The 19,225-nt window shown below is 45.6% G+C and overlaps 1 protein-coding gene across 1 annotated transcript in view; it reads left to right on the top strand.

Annotated features, from left to right (window-relative positions):
• Window positions 1-184: 184 nt before the first annotated feature.
• The window catches only part of MAJIN (membrane anchored junction protein), a 40,925-nt gene continuing 21,884 nt past the window's right edge, over window positions 185-19,225 (top strand). Inside the window, exons 1-4 of the mRNA XM_075325385.1 lie at window positions 185-219; window positions 5,069-5,182; window positions 12,462-12,507; window positions 16,504-16,579. Of these exons, the coding sequence (XP_075181500.1) occupies window positions 5,082-5,182; window positions 12,462-12,507; window positions 16,504-16,579 (223 nt within the window). The 5' untranslated portion in view covers window positions 185-219; window positions 5,069-5,081. The remainder of the gene's footprint in view (window positions 220-5,068; window positions 5,183-12,461; window positions 12,508-16,503; window positions 16,580-19,225) is intronic.

Below are 19,225 nucleotides of genomic sequence, written 5' to 3'. Positions count from 1 at the left end.
TCACATGACTGAGTTGAGCCAATAGTAGTTCATGCCTTCCAGTCAGCCATTCCCTGTCATATTACTAGCAGCACTGACTGAACTCCGTGCCTCCATCTTTTTGGTTACCATGCTGCCATTCCCTCACTAAAACCTCAGTCACAATCAGCCCCTCTGTGTAAAATCCTGCTCGTTACAACTCCTCCTATCACTCAGGTCTCTTCTCAGAAAAGACCTGAGGTAAAAAGTAAATCATTTTTGTCATATCTGGTTCTTAATGAAAAGTGAATTTCTGACCTTCAAATACCCTTTTCTGACTGAGCCAACTTTCATATTTGTCTCCAGTTCTTCTAAGAGACATTTCTGGGGTTTTTTGCCTACCGACAGCCAAGATGGCTTCTATTTTATGGCATGAGTTTTAGTTTTGAATGACGCCCTTCTTTTACCTATATAATGTACTGATAAAGGGAAAAGGCTTAGGATGAAATACCTAGTTATTTTTTTTTTGCATGGCAAGCTTTTATTCGTGCAATTTTGGTCTATATACAAATTTTTGATTGTGTTTTTATTTTTTTTTTTTTGTTTTTGAATGAAGGGGGATGATGTGAATAAAATATGGCAATTTTTGCAGCCTTTTTTAATGCGTTTTCTTTTATGCAAATTAAAAGTAGCTTTTTACAGTACCAGCAAATGCTATGAGATTTCAGAAATCTCATGCATACGATTGCTTTATTTTCCTGACTGAATTGGAAAACTGCTGCGTTTTTGAAAACTGCAGCATGTGATTTCTTTCAGCATTTTTTGCTGATTTTTTCAATATAAAGCTAGATTCACATGATCATGTGGCATCGGATGTGATATCCTAATCACCCTCAGCTTCCGCTGTCCTGCGATCGAATCACAGCTGCGGAGGAGAGGGAGGGATTAATCTCCCCATCTCCTCCATTGTCAGCTGATGCAATTATCGCACTGCACTCCGGTGTCATCCGAGTGCAATCTGATGTTTCACTTAACCCATAGATTTGTATGGGTGTGAATGACACGTCTCTCGCTGACAATCGCAGCATGCTGTGACTTTTTGTTCATTTGCTCATCCAAATCTTCTCTCCCTCATTGAATAACATAGGTCTGAGTACACAGCGAGATTTTTTTGCATTGCACTCATCCGACTCATACGCTCGTGTGCGCGTATCCTAAAAAGCAATGAGAAAGGGCAAAAATGCTGCAAAAAAATGCAACCATCAGATTTTTCAGCATTTTTGGTGAATTTAAGTAACTTTATTATACACGTACTGTAGACAAATGATACATATAATCTTAAAAAACAAACAGGAAATATACATCAAAATTTGCTTTTCATATGCAGCTTATTTACTGCCAAGAGAGCAGGTTTTGCCTGCAGAAAAAAAAAGCAACGTGAGAAAATAGCCTATGGATTGAATAATTTTATGTTTTAGGAGATCGGACTTGATTGATTGTCAAAATGATTAACGGTGGCATCTAAATGATTAAACAGCAGCTTTTGGAGGTGGTAAATAATATGGCCATGGCTCCCTACATTTATACCCGACATCGAAAGGATACAGTTTTTCTGGTCCGTGAAAACAACATGTGATTTTTTTACAGTCATTTTCTCTTTCTTATGCACACACATATTATATATACCGTACATATGCATAATGTATTTTTTTTAAGAGACAAGCCAATGGGAAAGCACATGAGAAAAAAAACCTACGCCCGTAAAACCCGTAGAGGATGTTGCCTATGGAAAACAATGCCTGGGAACCAAATAATACACCAAAAGTGTGAATAATAATAAACACCTGTGCAAAAAAAAAAAATAATAATATATTAGTTTGTAGAATGTTTAAAATTTCTCAACTACTATTTTTTTGTTCAGCTCAAAACAATAAAAAGAAAAACAATGGGAAAAAACTCCTAAAAGCATGTTCAAGCAGATGTTTTTCTGAAGGGGTTTGTCCCACAAACAAAGCTCATTTTATGCAATAGATCTTGAAATAAATCCACAATTCGATGTCTTTAAAAAAAATAAAAAAACAGTTTGTGTGCTGAGATAATCTTATGTGCTTCTTGCTATGTACTGTGTAATGGCCGTGTCTGATCTACAGGAACCTGGTCTGATCATACCACATCTCTTGGGTCGGGGAAGAAGCAAAAAAGTATACAAATACTATTGCACTGGATAGAAATTATTCTTTCTTTGAGGTAAAACATTAAAAAAAAAACACAGGCAGTGAATTGCTTTACCTCACAGAAAGAATCAGTTGTGATCCTGTGCTCTAATGTCTGTATTCTTTTTGCTTCCACCCCAACCCAGGAACTGTGGTATGATCAGACCATGTCCCTGTATGCCCAGACACGGCCATTACACAGCACATAGCAGGATACATATATAAGATTATCTTAGCATGGGAAAAAAAAAATTAAACACATCCAGTTATGGAAATTATGAAATTATTATTTCAAGATCTATGGATTAAAATCAATTTTAAAATTAACTTTGTGAGAAAACCCTTTAAGTTTTTTTTTTGTACTTTTTCATTTTTAGGTTTAAAGATTTTTTTGGGTGGTTTGCGGCTTTTTTCTCCCATAGACTTACATTTTAAATTTTCCCTTTATAATATTGTCTACAACAGGCCTAAAAACAACCACCGATCAGTTTCCATGTAGCGGACCTAGATCAATACCTGTAAAAGAGGCATTAATAACATATTTCCTTCAATGAGTTATCTAATTTCTATTACCAAACTGCTGCAAAAGGCAGTGTGCCATTTCCTACAAAATCAAGCCATAGTGAAGTAAAGACACAATGTGTAAAAGAGCCATAGCTTACAAAAGTAATTCTACTGATGAGCTTTTGGTGAGTTTTTGACGCTGCATGTTTCCACTGTGACAAAAATGCAACGTCTTAAAATTCCATCAAAGTTGATGAGATTTATAGAAATCTCCTGCCCTCTGTGCTTCTTTTTTAGGCTAGGTTCACACTTCCGTTGTTTTGCTTCTGTTAGGTCCGTTGTTGCGACACAATGACGGATCTGTCGTTTTTGAGATGTCAACTGACGCAACGGATGTGTAATTTCACAAGATTCCGTTCACAGGAATCCTGTGAAAAAACTCAACCGTCCTTTACATCTGTTGTGCATCCGTTCTTTGACGGATCCGTCGTGATCCTTTTGTGTTTGGGACAGCTCACTGGGTGTGCCAAACATGCTGGGCATGCTCAGTAGAGCATGACGGAATCCAGCACTGGATTCCGTCGTGTGACGGATTATGACGGAATCCAGCACCATAGACATTCATTATAGCTTGTGACGGATTGTGACGGACCCCTGCGGAGTCTGTTTTTTTTGCTGCTGCTAAAAATGTTCCATTTAGCGTTGCTCCTGCCTGACGGTCAGTCACTAAACGACTGATCCGTTCACAGCGGATGCAATGCAAGGCCAACAGTCACAATCCGTCGCTAATAGAAATCTATGGGGAAAAACTGGATTCCTGCAAAATATTTTGCCGGATACCGTAATTCATCAAGGCGACGGATTGTGACTGATGCAAAACAACGGAAGTGTGAACCTAGCCTTACTGTGCATAAACTGACTAGTGGTGCGTTTTTCAAATCCGCAGCATTTCATTTCCAATTGCGGATAAGCTCAGTTTTCTGTGCAGATTTTCCCCCTAGACTTGCATTAGATGTGGAAAATCCACAGGTAAAAAATGCACATACATTTTTAGTCTGTTTCCACAAAGGAAATGCATAAAAAAACCTCATGTAATCCGCACCTAAGAATGTCAATTAAATTTTGCCAAAGCCAAATACCAGGAAGTTTCAAAAACAAAGCAGCTTTATTTTAAAGCATGATACCAAACAGAGAGAAAAACTGGATCATCATAAACGTGACCAAAACACATTAGAAAAATGCATTGACAAAATACAGGTAATATAATTTACATAATGCTGCACAAATGGTGAAGAACTTCTGTATTATCAAAAACTCACCAAAAGCTCATCGTGGCATTGGTGGAATGTAGCCTAAAGGTCCCAATGTTGGCCAAAACTGCTGATATCCATGGTCTCATCTGACAGTTTGAGTATAGGTGTCACACTGTGACTACCAGGGATCCGCCAGAAATAAGGGAACCTCCAGCAAGTGCTGTAACAAATAGGGTGCACCAGAAACACAAAACAAAGGTGGGCCCTGGTTTTAGGGAGAGGGGAGCAGGGTCACCTCCTACACTCAACTGAGGCTGATCCCTGCACTCCTTAACGTCCCTATATGGGTTCTTTCCCCCAGTCGCCGATCATGTGCCTAGGCCCTCATTTGCCATGAACTCACCCTGGCTAGTGAAAAGTCCAGTAAGAGCACTAGTCTCACTACTACCATAATTCAACACAGGTGAAAGAAGACAGAAAGGGGAAATATACACAAACAAAAAACACTCAAAGGAACTCCAATGCAGCTAACACCACAGCTGCAATTGTCACAAAACTTCAGCTTCTTCCAGAGACAGGCTCCTTCGAAAGTGGACAGCTAAGTCATGAGAATCTATAGCAAACATCAGATATTAAGACACGTGACTATTTAAAGCAAAGGGGAGTGGTCAGAAAGAGCTGCGCCTGAGATTAAGGCCTCAAAGGATAACCAAATAGTCAAATATCCTTAACCCTACAGCACCAACAGAATGCAAATAGGAGATAAGAATCTGGCATATTAATTGTCATACTGCAAATTCTTTTGTTCTTGGTGATATAAACCAGAAGAGTCTGACAGTGGCTCTTTCACAGAGAAGGTAGGATCGATCAGCGGAGCAATTTGGTTGAGACAGTTGTCGGCTGAACAATCATTGTTCGGCTGACAGCTGTCTATTGTGTATGAGACCTCTAAGAGTGCTGACCTTACAGCCTGCTTTGCTTATGATTATAATTTAGGAATCTTAAAGATAAGTATGAACGGTTTAGCAGTTACCGCCAAGTGTAAAAATTATGTCTAATTGTCCTTTTACATGTCATCCTGCATTGTAATTTTCAATTTTTAAACATTAAAATTTGTATATTTACATATTTCTTTTACAGGATTGCTAGCGAAATGCCCTTAAAGCCATTCTCCTTTCCAGTCCCGGAAACACGATTTTTCCATACCGCAAAAAATGTGTACAAGTTCAAAATCAGATATGGTGTCAATGTTAGGTAAGTTGTAGGATAATATAAGCTTTACCAATCTTCTTACATTTGGGACAGATTACTCGAAATCACTAGTGAGCTGAGATTACAACAAATTGTCCCGAAATAAAGATGATGCTTAAAGGGATTGTCCCATGAATAGAATACATTTTTATCAATTGATCTTGGCAGAAAAAAAAAAGTTTCATGATTGGATGTGTTAAAATAAAAAACTGTTCCTGTGCTGAGATAATCTTATAAATGTGACATTGCTGTATACTGTATAATGGCCATTATAGAGAAGGGGGAGCCAGCACTGCCTATGAATGGCATGCAACAAATAAAAAGTGTAAAATTCAGAAATGCTTTCCTACTGTACTATAATGCAAAATGAGATTTCTTTGTCGCTCCATTGGGAGACCCAGACAATTGGGTGTATAGCTTCTGCCTCCGGAGGCCACACAAAGTATTACACTTAAAAGTGTAAAGCCCCTCCCCTTCTGCCTATACACCCCCCGTGCATAACGGGCTCCTCAGTTTTTATGCTTTGTGCGAAGGAGGCTGACATCCACGCATAGCTCCACATCTTAGTCAGCAGCAGCTGCTGACTATGTCGGATGGAAGAAAAGAGGGCCCATAACAGGGCCCCCAGCATGCTCCCTTCTCACCCCACTCTGGTCGGCGGTGTTGTTAAGGTTGAGGTACCCATTGCGGGTACATAGGCAGGAGCCACATGCTGTTTTCCTTCCCCATCCCTTAAGGGCTCTGGGTGAAGTGGGATCCTAATCGGTCTCCAGGCACGGGGACCGTGCTCCCTCCGCAGCCCCTGGGGAATCTGCTGGACAGGAGCCGGGTATCGTCAGGGACAAGGCCCTGCTACTGTGAGGTACTCTGTGTCCCCTTGGGGGACCGCGCATGGAGCGCTTGTGCCATACACACTGCAGCACTGCTGGGTGTGTTAGTGCGCCGGGGACTACCGCGCCGACCGCGCTTATTTGCCGGCCGCGCTTATAACTTTAGTCCCCGGCTTTTGCGGCCTAGTATCGCATATTCCCGCCCCCAGGCCTGCCAGTCAGGGGAAGGGCGGGACGCTGCACAGGACGTCAGCGCTGAGGGCTGGAGCATACTTTGTATCCTCCTCCCCCCTCACTCAGCACAGTGGGGCACCAGATTCCCGCACTTTCTAGGGCACGCCCACGGCCCCCTCCTCCCCACAGAACGCCGGCAGCCATTCCTGTCAGCACTTCTGACGCTGGAGAGGAGAGACATGTCGTCCGCAAAAAGCAAGGGTGCCAAAGCACAGGCTTACTTTGCAACCTGTACCTCATGTGCGGCTATACTACCGGCAGGTTCCACCGACCCTCATTGTGTGCAATGCTCGGCCCCTGTGGCACTTACTCAGCCGGAGCCTCTGCTACTGGTGGCCCAGGTGGAACCACCTGCTACCACTGTCCAGGTGACAGGGACGGAGTTTGCAGTATTTGCTGACAAACTGTCTGAGAGTATGGATAAATGGTCTGCTAAGATACTAGAAGCCTTACAGTCCAGACCGGTGACTCAGGCCCCGGGCACTGTTGAATCATTGACCCCAGGCCCCCCTCAGTTGGAGCAGCAAAGTGCTCCTGGGGTGACCCATAGGTCCCAGGGTGAGGTCTCTGACACGGACCGCAGTCCCAGGCCGCCTAAGCGGGCTCGCTGGGAAATTCCCTCGACTTCATCACACTGTTCAGGGTCTCAGCAGGAGGACTCTCTGGATGATGAAGCGGAGGTAGCAGATCAGGATTCTGATCCTGAGGCCGCTCTCAACCTAGATACACCTGAAGGTGACGCCATAGTGAATGACCTTATAGCGACCATCAATCAGGTGTTGGATATTTCTCCCCCAGCTCCTCCAATTGAGGAGTCAGCTTCTCAGCAGGAGAAATTCCGTTTCAGGTTTCCCAAGCGTACAATGAGTACGTTTCTGGCGGCTCTGGGAGGCCCAGGCAGGGAATCTGGTGATCACACAACCGCTTTGAGCGGTCGGTAAGCAGCACCTGTGGTGCTGGCCCCACTGAGTGCCGAAGTGTACATATATATATATGCTTATATGCTATACATTTACACTGTACGGTCGCACTGTTGATTCAGAGAGGCAGTCCAGAAACACCGAGCTTGTCCAGATAAGCGTTTTTCCAAGCGCCTTAAGGATACACGTTATCCCTTCCCCCCTGACGTTGTCAAGGGCTGGGCTCAGTGTCCCAAGGTGGATCCTCCAGTCTCCAGACTGGCGGCTAGATCCATAGTTGCAGTGGAAGATGGGGCTTCACTCAAAGATGCCACTGACAGACAGATGGAGCTCTGGTTGAAATCCATCTATGAAGCTATCGGCGCGTCTTTTGCTCCAGCATTCGCAGCCGTATGGGCACTCCAAGCTATCTCAGCTTGTCATGCGCAGATTAATGCAGTCACACGTACGTCTGCTCCGCAAGTGGTGTCCTTAACCTCTCAGGCGTCGGCGTTTGCGTCCTACGCCATTAATGCTGTCCTGGACTCTGCGAGCCGTACGGCGGTAGCATCCGCCAATTCGGTGGCAGTCCGCAGGGCCATGTGGCTACGTGAATGGAAGGCAGACTCTGCTTCCAAAAAGTTCTTAACCGGTTTGCCATTTTCTGGCGACCGCCTGTTTGGTGAGCGATTGGATGAAATCATTAAACAATCCAAGGGAAAGGACTCATCCTTACCCCAGTCCAAACCAAACAGACCTCAACCACGGAAGGTACAATCGAGGTTTCGGTCCTTTCGGTCCGCGGGCAGGTCTCAATTCTCCTCGTCCAAAAGGCCTCAGAAGGATCAGAGGAACTCCGATTCATGGCGGTCTAAGTCACGTCCTAAAAAGACCGCCGGAGGAACCGCTCCCAAAGCGGCCTCCTCATGACTTTCGGCCTCCTCACACCGCATCCTCGGTCGGTGGCAGGCTTTTGCGAAGCCTGGCTGCCACAGGTAAAAGACCGTTGGGTGAGAGACATTCTGTCTCACGGTTACAGGATAGAGTTCAGCTCTCGTCCTCCGACTCGATTCTTCAGAACATCTCCGCCCCCCGAGCGAGCCGATGCTCTTCTTCAGGCGGTGTGCACTCTGAAGGCAGAAGGAGTGGTGATCCCTGTTCCTTTTCAGCAACAGGGTCACGGTTTTTACTCCAACTTGTTCGTGGTGCCGAAAAAGGACGGATCCTTCCGTCCTGTTCTGGACCTAAAACTGCTCAACAAACACGTAAAAACCAGGCGGTTCCGGATGGAATCGCTCCGCTCCGTCATCGCCTCAATGTCCCAAGGAGATTTCCTGGCATCAATCGACATCAAAGATGCTTATCTCCACGTACCGATTGCACCAGAGCATCAGCGCTTCCTGCGTTTCGCCATAGGGGACGAACACCTTCAGTTCGTAGCTCTGCCTTTCGGGCTGGCGACAGCCCCACGGGTCTTCACCAAGGTCATGGCAACAGTAGTAGCAGTTCTGCACTCTCAGGGACACTCGGTGATCCCTTACTTAGACGATCTGCTTGTCAAGGCACCCTCTCAAGTGGCATGCCAACACAGCCTGAACATTGCTCTGGAGACTCTCCAGAGTTTCGGGTGGATCATCAATTTTCCAAAGTCAAATCTGACACCGGCCCAATCACTGACATATCTTGGCATGGAGTTTCATACTCTCTCAGCGATAGTGAAGCTTCCGCCGGACAAACAGCGTTCACTACAGACAGGGGTGCAATCTCTCCTTCAAGGCCAGTCACACCCCCTGAGGCGCCTCATGCACTTCCTAGGGAAGATGGTAGCAGCAATGGAGGCAGTTCCTTTTGCGCAGTTTCATCTGCGTCCACTTCAATGGGACATTCTCCGCAAATGGGACAGGAAGTCGACGTCCCTCGACAGGAACGTCTCCCTTTCTCGGGCAGCCAAGGCTTCCCTTCAGTGGTGGCTTCTTCCCACTTCTCTGTCGAAGGGGAAATCCTTCCTGCCCCCATCCTGGGCGGTGGTCACGACGGACGCGAGCCTGTCAGGGTGGGGAGCGGTCTTTCTCCACCACAGGGCTCAGGGTACTTGGACTCAGCCAGAGTCCTCCTTGCAGATCAATGTTCTGGAGATAAGGGCAGTGTATCTTGCCCTAAAGGCGTTCCAGCCGTGGCTGGAAGGCAAGCAGATCCGAATTCAGTCGGACAACTCCACAGCGGTGGCATACATCAACCACCAAGGCGGAACACGCAGTCGGCAAGCCTTCCAGGAAGTCCGGCGGATTCTGCTATGGGTGGAAGCCACAGCCTCCACCATATCCGCAGTTCACATCCCGGGCGTAGAAAACTGGGAAGCAGACTTTCTCAGTCGCCAGGGCATGGACGCAGGGGAATGGTCCCTTCACCCGGACGTGTTTCAGGAGATCTGTTGCCGCTGGGGGATGCCGGACCTCGACCTAATGGCGTCCCGGCACAACAACAAGGTCCCGACATTCATGGCACGGTCTCAAGATCACAGAGCTCTGGCGGCAGACGCCTTAGTTCAGGATTGGTCGCAGTTTCAACTCCCTTATGTGTTTCCTCCTCTGGCACTGTTGCCCAGAGCGTTACGCAAGATCAGGTCCGACTGCCGCCGCGCCATCCTCGTCGCTCCAGACTGGCCGAGGAGGTCGTGGTACCCGGATCTGTGGCATCTCACGGTGGGCCAACCGTGGGCACTACCAGACCGACCAGACTTGCTGTCTCAAGGGCCGTTTTTCCATCTGAATTCTGCGGCCCTCAACCTGACTGTGTGGCCATTGAGTCCTGGATCCTAGCGTCTTCAGGGTTATCTCAAGAGGTCATTGCCACTATGAGACAGGCCAGGAAACCAACGTCCGCCAAGATCTACCACAGGACGTGGAGGATATTCTTATCTTGGTGCTCTGATCAGGGTTTTTCTCCCTGGCCATTTGCCTTGCCCACTTTTCTTTCCTTCCTTCAATCCGGATTGGAAAAAGGTTTGTCGCTCGGCTCCCTTAAGGGACAAGTCTCAGCGCTCTCTGTGTTTTTTCAGAAGCGCCTAGCCAGACTTCCACAGGTACGCACGTTCCTGCAGGGGGTTTGTCACATAGTCCCTCCTTACAAGCGGCCGTTAGAACCCTGGGATCTGAACAGGGTGCTGATGGCTCTTCAGAAACCACCTTTCGAGCCAATGAAGGATATTTCTCTCTCACGCCTTTCGCAGAAAGTGGTCTTCCTAGTAGCAGTCACATCACTTCGGAGAGTGTCTGAGCTAGCAGCGCTGTCATGCAAAGCCCCTTTCCTGGTGTTTCACCAGGACAAGGTGGTTCTGAGTCCGGTTCCGGAATTTCTTCCTAAGGTGGTATCCCCCTTTCATCTCAATCAGGATATCTCCTTACCCTCTTTTTGTCCTCATCCAGTTCACCAATGTGAAAGGGATTTGCACTTGTTAGATCTGGTGAGAGCACTCAGACTCTACATTTCTCGTACGGCGCCCCTGCGCCGCTCGGATGCACTCTTTGTCCTTGTCGCTGGCCAGCGTAAAGGGTCACAGGCTTCCAAATCAACCCTGGCTCGGTGGATCAAGGAACCAATTCTCGAAGCTTACCGATCTTCTGGGCTTCCGGTTCCCTCAGGGCTGAAGGCCCATTCTACCAGGGCCGTGGGTGCGTCCTGGGCTTTGCGGCACCAGGCTACGGCTCAGCAGGTGTGTCAGGCAGCTACCTGGTCGAGCCTGCACACTTTCACGAAACACTATCAGGTGCATACCTATGCTTCGGCAGATGCCAGCCTAGGTAGGCGAGTCCTTCAGGCGGCGGTTGCCCACCTGTAGGAAGGGGCCGTTTTACGGCTCTATTACAAGGTTTTACTTTACCCACCCAGGGACTGCTTTTGGACGTCCCAATTATCTGGGTCTCCCAATGGAGCGACAAAGAAGAAGGGAATTTTGTTTACTTACGTAAATTCCTTTTCTTCTAGCTCCAATTGGGAGACCCAGCACCCGCCCCTGTTCCCTTCGGGCTGTTGTTCTTTGTGTACACATGTTGTTCATGTTGAATGGTTTCAGTTCTCCGAAATTCCTTCGGATTGAATTTACTTTAAACCAATTTATAACTTTTCCTCCTTCTTGCTTTTGCACCAAAACTGAGGAGCCCGTGATGCACGGGGGGTGTATAGGCAGAAGGGGAGGGGCTTTACACTTTTAAGTGTAATACTTTGTGTGGCCTCCGGAGGCATAGCCTATACACCCAATTGTCTGGGTCTCCCAATTGGAGCTAGAAGAAAAGGAATTTACGGTAAGTAAACAAAATTCCCTTCTTTTAGCAAACAATTGATCGATAATTTGAGCCACCCCTGCCACGTCACGGCAAATCTCAATAGGGGGGTCCTACTATATATTATATAATTTACCATTGTGCCATACGGCCTCCTAAATATTTTAATAAGCAGAACCATATAAAAGCAACACCTATACCTGTGACATCTCAGAACCGCTCCTATGTTGCAAAGACAGATAACTGCGAATAAAGGCAGTCCAGGTGCCAGCATGTGCAGCAAGGCCATACACACCAGCACAATTAAATACTTTAGTGTAGAACTGCCCCATGAGATTTGCCGTGACGTGGCGGGGTAGCTCAAAAGATTGCAATTTTTTGCCAAAAATCTCTGATTTTATTAATACAGTTTAAAATTATGTGCTGGCTTTCTTGTTTTGGATTTTTGTATAATGACCATGTCTGTCATTCCAGAGCTGTTCCAGTTCATGGTCGACACATACCACAGCTCCTGGCCAGGAGGGAGGCATAGTCATTTATAAGTGAGGATACAGACGAAACAACAGAGTTCACAGCTGCTGCTTTCTGAGGAAACACATTTAGTACAACTGAAGTGAACTCTGTCTTATTACAGTGGTAACTCGGCTGTACTCTGTTAGTTCTAATTTCACTTCAGGGCTGTGTGTCAGCATGAGAGCAAAGAGTCAGTCATTACATGTCTCACACTGATATCTGAAATAATCTGTGGAGGCAGATTCTCAGATACATCTATATCCAGTTAATTTACATATTAAAAAAAATGTGGATTTTTCTGGAATAAGACATCAGAACGCAGATATCAAAGTATCATTTTATTCAGCATTCTATGACCTATACGCTCAAGAGGGCTCATCCTACTGGCAGATATCCTAAAACAAAAACTTACTGTTATGAAAACTGGATTTATTAAAAATAAGTCACACGTGGCATGTTTGCTGAAGCACCTATTTTCAGTTTGTAATTTATATAGGACATTAATGTTACTTTTTTGCCTCTGCAGCACACAAAACACAGAAAACAATGAAGAAGTTATGACTGAATTATTGGTAAGTAAAAAAAACCCTCATAAAATATAAATACATTTACTGAAATGGAATTGTTCTTGATTTCCTAATTCAATAGTCTGATTTTAGGGTATATCTAAATTTAGCAGATTTGTTGCAGAAATTTCCATGGAAAAATCTTGCGTTTTTTTTTTTTTCATCAAATCTGTTGTGTATGAATACCGTATATCCTTGTAAGGTTGGGGAACTTTATATCTTCTGTTAACAGATCATGGAATGAGGATGTATCCATGAAATGTTTGCCCATTAAGTTAACGGTGAAACTGCTCAAAAGATTGTGTTTCTTTCAGTATATGATGCGTTGTGATTGCTATGATGTGTAAGGGAGTGGCAGACAAAATATGCACTCATTCAACACCGTACATTATCTAGAGTTGTATCCTGCAGACAGGAACTGACGTACAAAGAGTGTTTTCCTTGAGTAAAGAATTTGGAGAAGACACCAGGTCAGGTGACAGTTGTGACGCAGTTGCTTAATATAAAAACCCAGAACGCTTGTGGCCATTCCGCCTATTGTGGCAGTAGAAGCACTTGAAAGTAGGGATGCGCGAACCCGTGGAAGTTTGGACTTTAGTTAAAAGTTCAGTTCGCGACCCAGACTTGACCCCAGACCCCATATAAGTCAATGGGAACCTGAACTTTGGTGCTGTAAAATAGCTATTAAGCTGTCATAGTAAGGACTAGGAGCTGCAAAATGAAGGCAAGAGCAAGGCAGTTTCCCTGCAAATAAATGTGGATAGGGCATAAATTAAAAAAAAAAAATTACGTGGAGTCCACCCTATTTTTGATAACCATCGCAGTTAAAGCAGACAGCTGTGGGCTGCAACTCTCAGTTTTCTGATTTACCTTGGCTAGTTATCAAAAATAAAGGGGATCCAAAGGTGTAAATAAGAAAACTACATGGGATCCCCCCTATTTTTAATAACCAGCCAAGGTAAAGCAGACTGACTGGGGCTGTTATTATCAGGCTGGGAAGGTCCATGTTTATTTGGCCCTTCCCAGCATAAAAATAGTGGTCCGCAGCCACCCCAGAAGTGGATCATCCATTAGATTGCCCTGGTGTGCTGGCAATCAGAGTAATACTTTTGGGGTTGATGTCAGCTGTGAAGTGACAGTCGGCATCAAGCCCAGAGATTAGTAATGTAGAAGCGTCTATCAGACACCCCCATTACTTACTCTACTAGTGTAGAGTTAAAAAAATACACACACACGGAAAAAAAAGTTTATTTGAATAAAGACTCCCCCACACTTCCTTGTTCACCAATGTATTAATTTTAAAAAATCGTTGAAGTTCTGATGTAACTCAGTTGGGGAATAAAGACTCCCCCACACTCCCTCATTTACCAATGTATTAGTTCAAAAGAAATCCTCAAAATTTCGACGTCATCCAATGGTGTAATGTCCCACTATTTCAACAAAACTTTAGTAGCATATGAACAGCACCCAAACTCTGAACTCGAACACGGAGTTCCGTGTTTGGGTTCAAGAATCGGACACTAGGTGTCTGGTACGAACCTTGAACTTTACAGTTTAATTTGCTCACCCCTATGTGAAAGTGATCCAAATCAGAAACCGAGAACCAAACTTTGCTGGTTAAGCACCAATGACTAGGAACAAAGAATCAGACTTGACCAGTCAAGCAGCGAAGACCAGGAACCGAGAACCAGACTTTGCCAGTCAAGCACCTAACACTGTACACCGAGAAACAGACTTGGCAGATCAAGCACCGAAGACTAGATGCCGTTTACCAGCTCCAGAAAATAGAACTGCTGGATGAGCCAGGTCGTTACTTCCTGCTCAGACAACAGTACTAATTGACCAAAGTTACTAATTGGAACTAGACTTGCACCTTGCTGAATTGTACTGTAGCTCCTTTAGTCCCTGTGTGATGATTTATTGTGTTATTTCTTATTATACTGTCTCATCTAGTTAAGGCCTCTTTTACACGTCCGTGAAAATCACGCACATTTTTCATGGACGTGTCAAAGGTGCGTATTGCCCTCGGTGAGCAGTCTTTATGGCACACGTGTGTTCTCCGTGTGTTATCCGTGATAACACACGGAGAACGTGAACTTTCTACTCACCTGTCCCTGGCGTCGCTGTCCGTGGTGCTCATCTACGGTCTCCGGTCCTGCCGACTCCACGTTGCTGCTCCTTCCGGCCGCAGTGAAGTGAATATTCAATGAGCATAATGAGCGGCGGTCGGCAGCAAATTACAGCAGCGGCAGAGACAGCAGTGCTGGAGAAGGTGAGTAAAGGTTTGGGTTTTTTTTCCTCACAGACAAATGTCTTTTCTCCGATGCGTGTCACATGGAACACATCCGTGTGGTCCGTTTGCATTACGTGTGACACGTTTGCATTCCGTGTGACACCAGTGATGCCGGAGAGAAAATGGACATGTTGCCGTGAGAAACACACGGACACACGTAAGTACGGAACGGACACACGTTCCGTGCGAAAATACTTACGTGTGTCCAAAACTATAGGAATACATAGGTCTACGTGTGTACGTGTCTCCGGTACGTGAGAAAACTGACAAACACGTACCGGAGGCACGTACGTGTGAAAGAGGCCTAAGAGGAAGTGGTGACCAGTTGTAGTGACACTGACATTCCCCAAACAGAAGGATCGGGGCTGGGTTATACCTGTTAATTGAAGTCTTTAATAACTCAGTGTAAGATACTGCATTTACATTTTGTATATTATTAATCTTGTATCGAGCTGCCTCTTGAAAGTTGTTTATATTGTGTCCGTATTATCTTTTAATACTGCCAACCCTTTATTTCTGTAAAATACTTGTTATAAGTCATCACTGAGTCATCTTCACTTTGCTATTGCATTCTAGAAACCTGTTTTAAGTATAAAGTGCTGTTATTTTGCACGTTGTTCAAACAGCATGTTAAGATTCTCTGCGGTACAGCTGAGTGGCAATCATCCAACCACTTAGGTAACAGTCTCAGGGGAGAAGGGGGCACTGATAAAATGAAAAAGAGTGTTGCATGCCATTTCGTTGCAGTGCCACACTGGGTAGCTGCTGGAATAAGCCAACAGTAATAAATGCAAGGGTCGGTCTAGTGTGAATGGAGGGGGTCTGGATGATCTATTGGATCTGAAATTGGTGTTTGAGGACGTTAGATCTGTTCCACTAGGGGGGATATGTTCTCTGCTGGTTTTGTAGTGCTGGCTTAGACATCAGAAGCAGTGGTGGACTTTAGGCTGGGTGGGTAAATGTTTGACCTGAAAAGACCTGTGTGGAGATTCATGGGACTTACATATTTGAATTTTAGGAGTAAAGGGTACTTTACACGCTGCGATATCGCTATTGATATTGCTAGCGAGCGTACGCGCCCCCGTTGGTTGTGCGTCACGGGCAAATCGCTGCCCGTGGCGCACAACATCGCTAACACCCGTCACACATACTTACCTGCCTAGCGACGTCGCTGTGGCCGGCGAACCGCCTCCTTTCTATGGGGGTGGTTTGTGGGGCGTCACAGCGACATCACTAAGCGGGCGGCCAATAGAAGCAGAGGGGCGGAGATGAGCAGAACGAACATCCCGCCCACCTCCTTCCTTCCTCATTATGGGCAGCCGCAGGTACGTGGTTGTTCCTCGTTCCTGCGGTGTCACACATAGCGATGTGTGCTGCTGGAGGAACAACGAGCAACCTGCGTCCTGCAACAGCAACGATATTTGTGAATGGAACAACGCGTCAACGATCAACGATAAGGTAAGTAATTTTGATCGTTAACGGTCGTTCGTGCGTTTCACACGCAACGACGTCGCTAACAAGGCCAGATGTGTGTCACGAATTCCATGACCCCAACGACATCTCGTTAGCGATGTTGTTGCGTGTAAAGCGGCTTTTAGGGATTTGGTTGCTTTACTAAGCAAACACTAGGTGAATTTGTCATGGGAACAGATGAGAAACCACTCCAGACGACACAACTATGACATATCCTTATACTTTTTTTTCTATAGGATTCTGTAAAGGCTATACTTGCCAACCATGAAAATTTACAACCATTTTCAACAAAGCATTTCACAATCTTTCCCTGTATCCTTTGAATGATAATATAAATGTAATACAATTACAGTAAAGCTTTAGCTGTCATTGTACTGATAATGGGTTCTATGCGTGTCACTACTGTGAGGGGGTGGTAACTGGATGTGGTCGCAACCTTTCCTGAGCTGAATGTCACTCGTGACCCTCTTTTAGAGCTAAATGTGGCTCTCATGGTCAGAAAGGTTGGGGACCTATGCTATAGAGAATGTGAAGCAGAGCTAGAACCATGTAGCGGCCGCCGCCACCTAGCACTCGAGAATCCAAAGCAAAGTGTATAGTTATGTAATGTGTAATATATTGCTAATGTATTGATGACGTATGAGGAGATGTATTAGCCTGATAAGCTGAAGGTGTAGCCTTTACAGATAAAGCAGTGTTAGACACTTCTTGGTACAGAGGGGGCTGAGATCAAGGTGGGTGGAGTGACAGATGTCCAGTCAGTTAGTTAGAGAGAAGGGCCTTGTGTGGTGCCAGTTCTGCATGAGGGTTCGAGTGAGGAGGACGTGGCTATGCAGTGGAGTCAGTCAGCGAACCTGGAGGTATCCTCATAAGGTCCAGAGCCTATGGCTCACCCCAACGGGCTTAGAGGGTTGAAGAGACTAGAGAGCCGTCAGAGGAGAGAATAGGTGACAACGGTGAGGAAAGGAGGTACAGGTGCCCGGCACCCTGTGGACTAGTTCCAAGATAGCGGGGCTAGGCCAACAGAGGGTACCCCAAAGAATAATACAGCAGAACCAAAGGAGTGAGGCCATGTCTGTCATAATGGTGAGGAGGAAAATAAACTGTTCAAGTTTTGGTTGCCAAAAAAACTCTTATGTCAAGTGTTTCACTACTGTGTTTACGACTGGGACCGGCTGCGAGGTGATTGATACCACCCTGAAGAGAACAGTAAGTGCCATACACCCCGCCCAAAGTAATCCACATACACAGGCTCTTTCTGGCGTAAGAGTGCACAGCTCCAACAGCCCGGTGTCCGCACCTTCCTACATTGTCACTGGCAGGGCCACCTCCAGATTTATGGGTGATCCCAGTTAGCTACCTCTTTGCATTTTAATTTGCCCTCCTTACTGTCTAAAAGCTATAACTATTTTATTTTTCTATCAAGATAGCTGTAAGGGGAATTATTTTCTGCAGGATAACTTGTAGTTTTAAAGAATACCATTCATCTGACTATATAATGTAATGGAAAACTAGGAAAGAAAATTTATCACTGTTTTTTGGAATTTGTTTTTATGAAAGTCACTTCACGGTAAGAATGACATTAACTTGGCACTACCGTTCACTATGGTTATGGTGATACCAAGTTTATGTAGCTTTTTATCGAATACTACTAACTGATCGGATGGGATGATTATTTCAGTATTTTAGTAGTTCAGATAATTACACAATCAATGATACCCATGTATACATTAGTTGTTATTTTTTAGATTCTTTTTACGTTCCTGGAGGAAAATGTGGTTGTTCTGAACCCGTAATATCTATTTTTACATAATATTTTTCTTCTGCATGTACACAAAAATTGGCAGATATGGAGCCCTTAGCTGTTATGAGTATTCCATTGTGACCCCACCTGTTACGGTTGCTGCGAGCACTGGAGACTATGTCCAGATTTCTTGCTACTGCACATGTGCGAGCGCTGGAGACTAAGTCCAGATTTCTTGCTACTGCACATGTGCGAGCGCTGGAGACTAAGTCCAGATTTCTTGCTACTGCACATGTGCGAGCGCTGGAGACTAAGTCCAGATTTCTTGCTACTGCACATGTGCGAGCGCCGGAGACTAAGTCCAATCTTGGAGCCATTGCACATGTGCGGGTGACATCATCGCTGACACGAGGTCACATGTCTCTGACACCTTCTATGCCGATTGGTCGCTGGTCATGTGCTTGTGACGTCTTGCTCGGTGATAGGCCAGCATGACGTCACTCCTGTCGTTCTGGCAGCGGATTGGCTCTGGTGTCCTCCATCTTGGATGAGGCACAGAGTCTATATAAGACCCTGACACACGCCGCATGGTGCTCAGTCCTCTTGGTTCATGCATATGAGTAGACGCTCTGTGCGCGTTCCTCTAGGCATTCCTCTGTCTATGCTAGGTGAGCGCTACCGGCAGGGTAGCGTTCTTATACCTTACAGCTTCGGCTGCTGTCCGTATCCTTACCTCTTAGGGGAGCGGACATAGGCAGGTGCCTGAGGCACATGGTCTGGCTGGGCCTTGTGATTCTACTCGTAGGTGGACGTTGCCGCTAGGGTAACGTTCCTTATACTGCGTCTGGCAGTTGTTCGTATCCTCGCACACTAGGGGAGCGAACAGAGGTAGGAGCTTTGTGCGGCTTACGCTGCTGTTCGTCTCTTTTGCACCACTAGAAGAGCGGACCTAGGCAGGTGCCATATCTAGTGGTTCGTGTCCTCGCACACTAGTGGAGCGAACGCAGGTAGGAGCTTTGTGCGGCTTACGCTGCTGTTCGTCTCTTTTGCACCACTAGAAGAGCGGACCTAGGTAGGTGCCATTTCGCACACATTGCCTTTGTCTCTGTGATTATTAACAGAGATCATTCCACACACCCTCCAAGTAAGGGAGGAATTGCTTTACTTACTTATTATATCCTTCTGTGAGTTAACAGAGGTATTGCACTCTGCCA

This window comes from Anomaloglossus baeobatrachus, chromosome 10 (genome assembly GCF_048569485.1).
Source record: "Anomaloglossus baeobatrachus isolate aAnoBae1 chromosome 10, aAnoBae1.hap1, whole genome shotgun sequence".
NCBI classification, from domain to species: Eukaryota; Metazoa; Chordata; class Amphibia; order Anura; family Aromobatidae; genus Anomaloglossus; species Anomaloglossus baeobatrachus.
Note: the sequence above shows the minus strand (reverse complement) of the source record. Positions and strands in the feature narration are given on the sequence as shown.